Below are 13,033 nucleotides of genomic sequence, written 5' to 3'. Positions count from 1 at the left end.
ATGTGGCTAACCCGCTAAGTTTCTCCAATGCTTTGTTTTTTTGCTGAAGATTCCAACATGTGCAGTTTCTTGTGTCTCTTTAATTTCCTTAATAGCTAAAACTCTGTAGTACTTGAATATACGAAGTGACAACATTTGCTCAGTTCTCTTGGGAAGTGAAGTCTGTGTTAAGAAATTTATTTTTATGCTGAATGCCTGAGCACATACAAAAGGACATTGAGATTGTGTCCATGATTACAGATAGCCTAGTCTGAGGAAAAAAAGTCAGCTCGTTATAAGGAATGTGTATGTTTCAATTAAATTACCTCACGTTCTTCTGAACTTACAAGTAATGGCCTATGCTTAGACGATGCTCTGGTGACAAACGTGCTGACCCTGGAATTAATTTCATGAATCTTTGGTATACTCCCTCTATTAAAAGTTTATTCTTCCTTAAATCAGGAGCTCAAACCTATGTGCTGCGTTTCAAATGTGGTCTCACCAGATTCCTGTATTGAATTGGAGGAAGACCTCACTATTCCTGCATTTAAATTCTCTTGCAATAATGTCTCATTTGCTGAATTAATTGCCTAAATAACCTCAATCTTTCCACAAATAGTTGAAATCAAAGTCAGATCATTGTTACGGGAACAGTTTGTGGTCTCAGAAAGATCAAGAAAGGACCGCTGCTGACATTCAGTGCCAGAAAGCTTTGCTCAAATCAACGGCTATACTTATTTTGCAAAATTATTGCTGTAAAAACGATCTTGTATGAATTTGTTATATAACATGTGCATTACATGGTTTAACTCTCCCATTATTAGTGTATCCTCCAACTTTCATGAAGAATATCAACAACCTCTGTTATTTAGAATGGGAAATGTACCAATGCATCTGTTCAGGGAAATCTGCAAGCATATTTTGTAACAGGTACCCCTCTCTTAAAGGGGGACCTTTCCAGAAAAAAAGTTAAAATAATCTCCATTGTATCTTTTTTGAGAAACAAACTTATGTTATTTACAAAGTGTTCAAAAGGGAACTGCAGATGCTGGAATATCGAAGGTACACAAAATTGCTGGAGGAACTCAGCGGGTGCAGCAGCATCTATGGAGCGAAGGAAATAGGCGACGTTTCGGGAAGGGTTTCGGCCCGAAACGTCGCCTATTTCCTTCGCTCCATAGATGCTGCTGCACCCGCTGAGTTCCTCCAGCAATTTTGTGTACCTTATGTTATTTACATCTAGTTTATCTTTTTTTTTAAATTGCAATCTTTGAATAACTATCAGCCCATCTGGACTTATTGAAGATTGACATTCCCAAAGACATGCATGATTATATGTGTATGTCTTTTTATGACGTCAAAAGCTACAGCGCATAAACATCGGGGAGAAATAAATGCCAAGACTCATTCACCGTATCTAAAAATAGTACTAAAATGCACTTTTTTTCCCTTGCAGATCACAATATGTAGAAGCAGCAGCCCAGGTGATGTCGAAAGTAATCCAGATGAACTTCAGACATCTCAAGAAAGATTCAAATTGAGAGCAAAAAGTGAGTTGAACTCATTAATATTTTGGTTAATTGGGCTTGCATTGTGCTTTGGAATATTTTAATTAGCCAGGGCTCAGGAGTATCTTCAACTGTGACAACACCTAACAGCAGAAAATCTGTTCTTTTAAACATCATATCGATTATACTGAAATTTGAATGCCCTTTCTTCATTTTATAATAACTGAAACAACTTTAAAATAAAGTACAGGGGTTTGGAGAAGAAACTGATGTTTTTTCTTATACAGGTGGACCTGTATTATCAGGTCACTCAGATCACTCGTACAATTTGATTCTAAGCTATTAAGATAGGGTTATCTTTGCTTTCCCCCCACCCCCCCACACGGAGTACTTGACTAGACAATTACACAAATTTGATGCTCAAAATGTGAAATATCATTGGGTGGTACAGCGGCGCAGCGGTAGAGTTGCTGCCTTACAGCTGCACAGACCCGGGCTTGATTCTGAATACGGGTGTTGCCTGTGTGGAGTTTATACGTTGTTCCCGTGACCGCATGGATTTTCTCCCAGCACTTCGGTTTCCTCACACACTCCAAAGATGTACAAGTTTGTAGGTTAATTGGATTTTGTGAATCCAATAAGGCTATCCACCCGGGTGTGCAAGATAGTCTTAGTGTACCGGGTGATCGCTGGTCGGTGCAGACTTGGTGGGACAAAGGGCATGTTTCCACACTGTATCTCTAAAGTCTCAATCATACTGCTGGAAGTACTTAAAGTCAGGCAGCACCAGGGACAAACGAATCAGAGTGAACATTTCAAGTCAATGATCTGTTATCAATTCACTCTTGTTTCTTTGTCTTCAGATGGTGCCCAAGCTGTTGAATATTTCTCACATTTTGTGTTCACTCCTTTGATATTGTTTATTTGTGTACTCGTTATGCCCGAGTTCCTCGCTTACTGAAGGGCTTGCTCCACTCTACGAGGTAATTCAAGAGTTCTCCCGAGTTTCCTCTGATTCGAACTCGGAGAATTACGGTAATAGCCGCTCGTAGGTACTCGGGCTCTCATGGACATTTTTCAACATGTTGAAAAAACTTCATGAGCTTACCGCATTTCCCGAGTACCTGCCGTTAGCGTTACGAGCTGCTAAGAGACGTCCAGAGCTCCAACGTACCCGCTACGTACATTCTACGTACTTACCACAAGTTTGATTTTTTATTTAAACTCGGGAGAGCTCTTGGGTAAACTCGTATAGTGGGACAGGCCCTTTAATTGCCCATTGAATTCCTACATGAGATAATTTTAGATTTATTGATTTTTTTTAAGATATAAAAGTTTAAAAACATAACTTAGGTTTCATGATTCTGAAGGAGCAATGTTCTCTGCATGTGAAAATAACTATTTTTTCTTAACACTTAGGTGAGAGTATTAATAGTGAAACATCCAATGGTTTTAATAATTTCAATGAAACGGAGATTTCCTTAACTCAGTGGAAGACATTTGATGAAGGATCAGATATCAGTGTGGCAGATGTTGCTATTGATGCAGATACAACTTACAGTTGGCAGAAGATGAATTATTCCAAAGCTACCATTCTTGCAGGTAAGAGTTATAAAAGGGCAAAATTAATGTTTTAATTCAATTCAATTCAATTCAACTTTAATGTCATTGCACAAATACAAGTATGGGTACAACGAAATGCAGTTTAGCGTCAGTCCGTAGTAATAGTGCAATATAGAAATAAAAATACAGAATAAGCAAACAATGTGGACGGAGAGACTGGAGAAATCTATCGGCGGGACTCCGAGTTCAGCAATGTGATAGTGTTGTTGTAGAAGCTGTTCCTCATCCTACTAGTACGAGACCTGATGCTCCTGTACCGCCTCCCTGATGGGAGGAGGGCAAACAGTCCATGGTTGGGGTGGGAGGGGTCTTTGATGATCTTCCCGGCCCGTCTCAGACACCGTTTTCGGTGGAGGGCATCCATGGCAGGGAGCGGGGCACCGATGATGTACTGAGCGGTTTTCACCACCCATTGTAGTGCCTTCCTGTCCGCTACGGTGCAACTGCTGTACCATACCGTGAAGCAGGTGGTCAGGATGCTTTCGATGGTACAGCGGTAAAAGTTGGTCAGGATCTGGGGGGACAGGTGAGCTTTCTTGAGCCTCCTCAGGAAGTAAAGGCGCTGCTGCGCCTTTTTGATCAGCTTGGAGGTGTTGAGGGACCAGGACAGATCCTCCGAGATGTGTACCCTGAGGAATTTGTAGTTGGAGACGCGCTCCACCTCAGTCCCGTTTATATGGATGGGGGTATGTCTGCCCCCTCTGATCTTCCTGAAGTCGACAATAATTTCCTTTGTCTTCTTGGAGTTGAGGACGAGGTTATTGTTGGCACACCAGGTTGTCAGGTGCTGGACCTCATCCCTGTAGGCTGACTCGTCGTTGTCACTGCTCAGTCCTACCTCCGTGGTGTCGTCGGCAAATTTAATGATGGCGTTGGAGCCATTCTTAGGGATGCAGTCATGGGTGAAGAGGGAGTAGAGGAGAGGGCTGAGCACACAGCCCTGTGGCACGCCGGTATTCAGTGTTATAGTGGAGGAGGTGAGGTTGTTGACCCTAACAGACTGTGGTCTGTTGGTGAGGAAATCCAGTGTCCAATTGCAGAGGGAGGTGGAGATGCCAAGTCCGCTGAGTTTGGTGATCAAGCTGGCGGGGATGACAGTGTTAAAGGCGGAGCTGAAATCAATGAACAGCATCCTGATGTAGGTGTTATTGCTGTCCAGGTGGGTCAGGGCAGAGTGTAGTGCCGCTGATATGGCGTCCTCTGTAGACCTGTTGGTCCGGTAGGCAAACTGATGGGGGTCCAGTGTGGGGGGGAGGCTGGCTTTGAGGTGAGCCAAGATCAGCCGCTCAAAGCACTTTGCAATGACAGGGTTGAGTGCCACTGGGCGGAAATCGTTGAGACTCCCTGTAGCTGATTGTTTGGGCACTGGCACGATGGTTGATGTCCTGAGGCAAGTGGGGACAACACCCTGGGCCAGTGACAGATTGAAAATGTCAGTGAAGACCAGGGATAGTTGTCCAGCACATGCCCTGAGCACCCGCCCGGGGATGCCATCGGGGCCGGCAGCTTTGTGTTCATTCACCTTGCTCAGTGCATCTTGTACAGCAGAGGTGGAGAGACTGAGGGGTTGTTCATTTGGGGGTGGAGCAACTTCTGTATTAGTTTATTTAATTGCAATTTGCAATTTTCTCTTGAAGGATTGAACACATGCTTTTTTTTTAATAACCATTAGAGTTATGGTGCATCATTTAAGTTGTATTAAACCACACAGTTGTTTATCATTTTGTGAGCCCTTTTATCAGGAATAATATAAGATCCATAGAAAACAAATATTTAATACAATGTTAAAAGGATAGGTGTGGAAACCGTTTTGGAATTGAAAATTAAGTGCAGCTGAGAAAATTTAATTCCTAATGGAAGAGATCAGAAATGTTAAAGTATTTGACATGCTAAATATTAAAATTGTGAATAGTGAATCAATAATGCTCATTGTAAGAATAGTTGCACATTTCTAAGAAGTATGTTCTGACACAGAATGGCATATGGGCATGGAATATAGTGAAGAAAATTATGTTAGGATAAAAGAGAATCACTTGAAGAGAAATATTAAATATTATAGAGCAATATCCTGCACTTGTTTATGTTCTTATTGCAACCGAACAGAAATGGCCTGAATAATCATTTCTAAGATCTATGAAATTTTACTTTTGTTGTGAATATTTTCAGAAATTATATTCCATTCAGTTTCCTTTCTTTCTCCTGGCTGTATTTCTTTGAAGGATAGTTGGATCAGGTCTCAATTACAGTATATAATCTGTGTTAATATTTATTTATTTTTATTTCAAAATATACTTTATTCGAGAAATAAATATATACAGTACATGATCCATACAAAACTCCATCCGACATTCTCGGAGGCTATACATACATTAAATACAGTTACCCCAAATCACAATTTTACCCCACACCCTTGCCACTCATGTGGCCCACTATCGTGGAATCCCTTCCCTTATTTTGAGGGGTTTCTCTGCCACACCCTGCCTCCCCATGTGCAGCAGCGGAAGGAACCTAGACTGTGGTTCTCCCCCATCGAGCCTTGGCGTTGGCTGTACCGAGCTTCAGTGCGTCCCTCAGCACGTACTCCTGCAGTCTGCAGCGGGCCAGTTGGCAACATTCCCCGACGGACATCTCGCTCCGCTGCGTGGTCAACAACGCTTGGGCAGACCAAAGAGCGTCTTTCACCGAGTTGATGACCTTCCAGCAGCACTCGATGTCAGTCTCTGAATGCGTCCCTGGGAACAGTCCGTAAATCACAGTCCTCAGTGACGGAGCTGTTCAGAATAAACCGTGACAGGGACCCTTGCAGACCTCTCCAGACTCTCTTTGCGAATCCACACTCTGCAACGAGGTGGGCAATCGTCTCCTCTCCATAGCAGCCATCCCGAGAGCAGCGTGTGCTGGTAGTGAGGTTCCGATGGTGCAGAAAGGATCTGACTGGGAAGGGTCCCCTCATCGCTAGCCAAGCCAGGTCTTGGTGCTTGTTGGTGAGTTCTGGCGATGAGGGATTTTGCCAGATAAGCTGGGCAGTCTGCTCTGGGAACCACGCCACAGGATCCATGAAGTAATTTCCTATCAGTGCCTGCAGGACGTTCCGTGCTGACCACTGCCCGATGAACTTGTGGCCAAAGGTGTTGGTCCGGAAGAACCTTTCCACGAACGACAGATGGTGCGGCAATGTCCAGCTGACTGGCACATTGTGTGGCATCTGCGCCAGGCCCATCCTTCGCAATAGGGACACATTACCCATCTCCAAATTCCTTTGAATTGAGCAAGCAACAAATTGTGAACCATGTTGATGGACTGAAGTTGCATATTAGCCAGACTGGGTAAGAATGGCAGATGTGAGTGGACTAGTAGTGTTTTTTAAAGAATACCAAAGCTAAGTTTTGTTTTGAAATCCTGATTTAAAAAAAAAAAAAAAATTCTTTTTTTTCCTGTGGAATCTAAATTTCCCCATTGTCCTAATAATCCTTCCCCCATAGCCCCTGACACCTGTACTAATAATGCCTCAATGCAACTCTCTCCCTTTATAAAAATGACTATATTGGTCTTGAACATCCCAGAAACTAAATTTCCAGTTTCTTTGAGTGAGGAATTCAAAGTATTCTTAAACCTCTGCTGAATAAATTTCTTCCTATCTTCATCTCAAATGACTGATTGACTATTTATTTTGAGACTGACCTATCATAGGCCTCTCAATCTAAGCTTAAAATTAAATTAAGAGAATGCTTAATTTATCTTAATAGGACAAACCCCATCCTATGCATTAGTCTGGTAAATCTTCCTGGTGCTTCCACTATCACAAGAATATCCTTCCTTGATTAAGAAGAATAGACCAGTGCGTAACATTCCATATACAATGTTAGAATTTTGTTTTGCAGTAAGGCATCTTTATTCTTCCATTCTGCACTGCTTGTAATAATAACTAAGCTGTTGGTTGCCTTCCTAATTGCTCAGTGCACCTTCGTATTCACCTTTATGATTAATATATATGGCATTCTTCTTCTCCATCTCAACAAAACACTGTTGAATATCTTAGCATTTAATAATAGTTTTTATTGAAGTGGATCAACATGCATTTTTCCACAGAATGTTCCATCTGCTTACTTAACCTCTCATTATCCCCTTAATCTTTTGCTCCTAACAATTTATAGCTCCATGCTGTTTAGTAACATAACCAAACATAAACATGTCATACTTGATCTATTTACTTATTATTGATGTTGATAGTTCGTATGTGAGGTCCCAGCATTCAACCAATCCAAGCCTTCTAACCCAACCCAAAATGACTTATTTAATCTGACTATTTTCTGCCCATGCTGGCATATTGTTTCCAATTTCACATACTGTAAATTTGTATAATATTCTCCCGTGGTACCAATTTCACATACTGTAAATTTGTTTTAACATTCTCTCGTACTGTACTGAAGGCCGTTTGGAAGTCCAAGTACACCACATCAACCGGTTCTGTCTGCCTGTCAAAAAAGTGCTCTTGTGTGAATCCATGCTGATTCTGCCCAGTCTTATTAGTTTCCAAGTGTCCTACCATTACTTACATAACAATAGAGTCTAGCACTTTCCCTTATTGTTGACAATTGGCTAGTTCAAGGTGGTGGTCATTCATGGGAAGTGGAGGTGAAAAGTGTGATTTTTTTCCACTATGTAGTAATGACTTTAGGCACCTGCAGTCTTTCTCATATATGTAATTAATTAACCTTGATAGCGAAAGATACCAGTTTTCAATGGGTGTCTTCAAGGCCCCCTTTAACATTCCTTCACACCAATATTGGTGATGTCACATTTGGAGGACTGTGTTCTGTTTGAGTCATCCTCCTATTGGAAAGATGTATAGATCGCAGTAAACATTTATGAGGATGTTGCCAGTAGTCGAGGGCCTGAGGTGTGGGGAGAGGTTGAGCATGCTAGGATTTTACCCCTTGGAGTGCAGGAGGCTGAGGGATGATCTTAAAGAGGTGTATAAGAATTGAGGGGAACAGGTATGGTGAATGCAAAGAGTATTTTACCCAGGGTAGTGGGATGAAGCCAGAGGACATAGGTTTAAGATGAAAGGGGCCAGATTTAATAGGAACCTGGGGGACAATTTCTTCACCGAGTAGGTCATTGACGCAGGTGCTATAGCAGCATTGAAAAGACACTTGGACAGGTACATGGTTAGGACATGTTTAAAAGGATATGGGGCAAATGCAGGCATCTGAGACTAGCTTAGATGGAACATCTTGGTCGGCATGGATGCATTGGACTGAAGAGCCTGCTTTGATGCACTATGTTTCTATGACAAACAGTTGCACTAATGTCTAGATTACTATCTATGCATTGGCAGGCTCCCTCTTGTGGACTTTTTGTCAGTATATATTACTGATCTTTTTCAGTAAATGTTACTGTGTTACCACTTTTTTTGAGGTAATTCTATAAACCATTTCAGCAATTATTTCAAAACTATTTTATTCATAATTTTCTAGAGAGGAATGGTTCGGAGTGTGATTGATACAAAAAATATATATAATTTACAATTTATATGAGCTAAAAAGGTACAAATGCTCAATTGAGTATACCCTTGGATCCTGAAGAATCCTAAAACATTATATTCCATTGAGTGTGGGTCTAATGGAGCACCTAAAAGAATCAGGAGTATCCATATCTAGTTGTTTTGATGACCGTGATTCAAATAATTAAAACCTAGCAATATTTGCATACATTGTAAAATGTTTAATTAACAAATAAAAAAAATTAACCTGCACGTCATTGGGATGTGGGAGGAAACTGTGCAAACTCTGCACAGTCACGTATAAAGAGACAATGAAAATAGTTAACTGTTGTCAGAATGTGTTTCATGAAGGGAAATCTCAAGAGTCAGCTAATGACGGTTGGGTGAAATGCTACCATGTGGCATACATAGATTGGCAAGATGAAATGTCACTTAAGAGACCAGTGGAGAAAATAAGTGCAATTTCATAGAAACATAGAAACATAGAAATTAGGTGCAGGAGTAGGCCATTCGGCCCTTCGAGCCTGCACCGCCATTCAATATGATCATGGCTGATCATCCAACTCAGTATCCCGTACCTGCCTTCTCTCCATACCCTCTGATCCCCTTAGCCACAAGGGCCACATCTAACTCCCTCTTAAATATAGCCAATGAACTGGCCTCGACTACCCTCTGTGGCAGGGAGTTCCAGAGATTCACCACTCTCTGTGTGAAAAAAGTACTTCTCATCTCGGTTTTAAAGGATTTCCCCCTTATCCTTAAGCTGTGACCCCTTGTCCTGGACTTCCCCAACATCGGGAGCAATCTTCCTGCATCTAGCCTGTCCAACCCCTTAAGAATTTTGTATGTTTCGATAAGATCCCCTCTCAATCTCCTAAATTCTAGAGAGTATAAACCAAGTCTATCCAGTCTTTCTTCATAAGACAGTCCTGACATCCCAGGAATCAGTCTGGTGAACCTTCTCTGCACTCCCTCTATGGCAATAATGTCCTTCCTCAGATTTGGAGACCAAAACTGTACGCAATACTCCAGGTGTGGTCTCACCAAGACCCTGTACAACTGCAGTAGAACCTCCCTGCTCCTGTACTCAAATCCTTTTGCTATGAAAGCTAACATACCATTCGCTTTCTTCACTGCCTGCTGCACCTGCATGCCCACTTTCAATGACTGGTGTACCATGACACCCAGGTCTCGCTGCATCTCCCCTTTTCCTAGTCGGCCACCATTTAGATAATAGTCTGCTTTCCTGTTTTTGCCACCAAAATGGATAACCTCACATTTATCCACATTATACTGCATCTGCCAAACATTTGCCCACTCACCCAGCCTATCCAAGTCACCTTGCAGTCTCCTAGCATCCTCCTCACAGCTAACACTGCCCCCCAGCTTAGTGTCATCCGCAAACTTGGAGATATTGCCTTCAATTCCCTCATCCAGATCATTAATATATATTGTAAATAGCTGGGGTCCCAGCACTGAGCCTTGCGGTACCCCACTAGTCACTGCCTGCCATTGTGAAAAGGACCCGTTTACTCCTACTCTTTGCTTCCTGTTTGCCAGCCAGTTCTCTATCCACATCAATACTGAACCCCCAATGCCGTGTGCTTTAAGTTTGTAACTAATCTCTTATGTGGGACCTTGTCGAAAGCCTTCTGGAAGTCCAGATACACCACATCCACTGGTTCTCCCCTATCCACGCTACTAGTTACATCCTCGAAAAATTCTATAAGATTCGTCAGACATGATTTACCTTTTGTAAATCCATGCTGACTTTGTCCAATGATTTCACCACTTTCCAAATGTGCTGCTATCCCATCTTTAATAATTGACTCTAGCAGTTTCCCCACTACCGATGTTAGACTAACTGGTCTGTAATTCCCCGTTTTCTCTCTCCCTCCCTTCTTAAAAAGTGGGGTTACGTTTGCTACCCGCCAATCCTCAGGAACTACTCCAGAATCTAAAGAGTTTTGAAAGATTATTACTAATGCATCCACTATTTCTGGAGCTACTTCCTTAAGTACTCTGGGATGCAGCCTATCTGGCCCTGGGGATTTATCGGCCTTTAATCCATTTAATTTACCCAACACCACTTCCCGGCTAACCTGGATTTCACTCAATTCCTCCAACTCCTTTGACCCGCGGTCCCCTGCTATTTCCGGCAGATTATTTATGTCTTCCTTAGTGAAGACGGAACCAAAGTAGTTATTCAATTGGTCCGCCATATCCTTGTTCCCCATGATCAACTCACCTGTTTCTGACTGCAAGGGACCTACATTTGTTTTAACTAATCTCTTTCTTTTCACATATCTATAAAAACTTTTGCAGTCAGTTTTTATGTTCCCTGCCAGTTTTCTTTCATAATCTATTTTTCCTCTCCTAATTAAGCCCTTTGTCCTCCTCTGCTGGTCTCTGAATTTCTCCCAGTCCTCCGGTATGCTGCTTTTTCTGGCTAATTTGTACGCATCATCCTTCGCTTTGATACTATCCCTGATTTCCCTTGTTATCCACGGATGCACTACCTTCCCTGATTTATTCTTTTGCCAAACTGGGATGAACAATTTTTGTAGTTCATCCATGCAGTCTTTAAATGTCTTCCATTGCATATCCACCGTCAACCCTTTTAGAATTAATTGCCAGTCAATCTTGGCCAATTCACGTCTCATACCCTCAAAGTTACCTTTCTTTAAGTTCAGAACCATTGTTTCTGAATTAACAATGTCACTCTCCATCCTAATGAAGAACTCAACCATATTATGGTCACTCTTGCCCAAGGGGGCACGTACAACAAGACTGCTAACTAACCCTTCCTCATTACTCAATACCCAGTCTAAAATAGCCTGCTCTCTCGTTGGTTCCTCTACATGTTGATTTAGATAACTATCCCGCATACATTCCAAAAAATCCTCTTCCTCAGCACCCCTGCCAATTTGATTCACCCAATCTATATGTAGATTGAAGTCACCCATAATAACGATTTTGCCTTTGTCGCACGCATTTCTAATTTCCTGTTTGATACCATCTCCAACTTCACTACTACTGTTAGGTGGCCTGTACACAACACCCACCAGCGTTTTCTGTCCCTTAGTGTTTCGCAGCTCTACCCATACCGATTCCACATCCTCCAAACTAATGTCCTTCCTTTCCATTGCGTTAATCTCCTCTCTAATCAGCAACGCTTCCCCACCTCCTTTTCCTTTCTCTCTATCCCTCCTGAATATTGAATATCCCTGGATGTTCAGCTCCCAGCCTTGGTCACCCTGGAGCCATGTCTCCGTGATCCCAACTATATCTATTAGTTAGGTGGTAAAACCAGTCTTCAATCTTTGGGGGGGGGGAAATAGAATGCAAAGCATCTGTTCAACTCTCTTGCCATTAGTTGTACATGCAATTCTGCCTGGATAATCTATTCATTAATTATCCTCTTACTAAGCAAGAAAATACATTTCTCTCATCTTGACCATGTTCGGTTATCCTTTATATATTCACTTTAACTAATTTAACATTTTAATTTGTTCAAGAAGGAACTGCAGATGCTGGAGAATCAAAGGTAGACAAAATTGCTGGAGAAACTCAGCGGGTGCGACAGCATCAATGGAGCGAATGAAAGAGGCAACGTTTCGAGCCGAAACAGTCTGAAGAAGGGTTTTGGCCCGAAACGTTGCCTCTTTCCTTCGCTGCATAGATGCTGCCGCACCCGCTGAGTTTCTCCAGCAATTTTGTCTACCTTTAACATTTTAATTTACTTTTTAAAGCTTCTCTATGAATTAAAATGACTTCAACATATTCAATGTAGTATTAAATAACTGTTTAGAAATGCCACGGAACTAAGTTCTTGGAGTAATGTTCTGTACCTTTTTGGGGGAAATCTGCAAGTTTTCGCACAGGAAACATTTTTTTAAGACATCCCTCTTCTTTTGTAATGATAATTCCCATCAAGTAGCTATTTCTTCATTTAGATTTCTGAGTCTCTTCATTTTTGTACATCAAATGCTATACTGGCATCTATGTACAAATTCAACTTGATACAGCCTCTGATTTTAAATTATAAATATCTGTAGACTGCATCAACAAGGTGTTCCACCATCCCCTTTTTCTGTCTCATTAAGTAATTGTTACTGTACGGAAAGGTTCAATTATTTTTCAAATCAACTTCTCCTTCATGGAAAATTGGAGGAGCAGCATTTCATATTTTTGCTTGGGTAGTTTACACCCCAACGGTATGACCATTGACTTCTCCAATGTCAGGTAGTCCTTGCTTTCTCCCTCCTTCCCAGCTCTCCCACAGCCCACTGTCTCTGCCTCTTCCTTTCTTCTTTCTGCCCTTCCCCACCCATTTCCCCCCCCCCCCCACCCCCCCTACATCGGTCTGAAGGGTCTCGACCCGAAACGTCACCTATTCCTTAGCTCCATAGATGCT

General features: G+C 41.9%; 1 protein-coding gene across 4 annotated transcripts in view; it reads left to right on the top strand.

Annotated features, from left to right (window-relative positions):
* Positions 1-13,033, top strand: part of ralgapa2 (Ral GTPase activating protein catalytic subunit alpha 2) — a 462,100-nt gene that overhangs the window by 227,959 nt on the left and 221,108 nt on the right. For all 4 annotated transcript variants that reach the window (XM_033026192.1, XM_033026194.1, XM_033026193.1 and 1 more), the window contains 2 exons: positions 1,436-1,529; positions 2,907-3,089. In XM_033026192.1, the coding sequence (XP_032882083.1) occupies positions 1,436-1,529; positions 2,907-3,089 (277 nt within the window). The remainder of the gene's footprint in view (positions 1-1,435; positions 1,530-2,906; positions 3,090-13,033) is intronic.

Source organism: Amblyraja radiata, chromosome 8 (genome assembly GCF_010909765.2).
Source record: "Amblyraja radiata isolate CabotCenter1 chromosome 8, sAmbRad1.1.pri, whole genome shotgun sequence".
Lineage (NCBI taxonomy): Eukaryota > Metazoa > Chordata > Chondrichthyes > Rajiformes > Rajidae > Amblyraja > Amblyraja radiata.
This window is presented reverse-complemented; position numbering and strand designations above follow the sequence as displayed.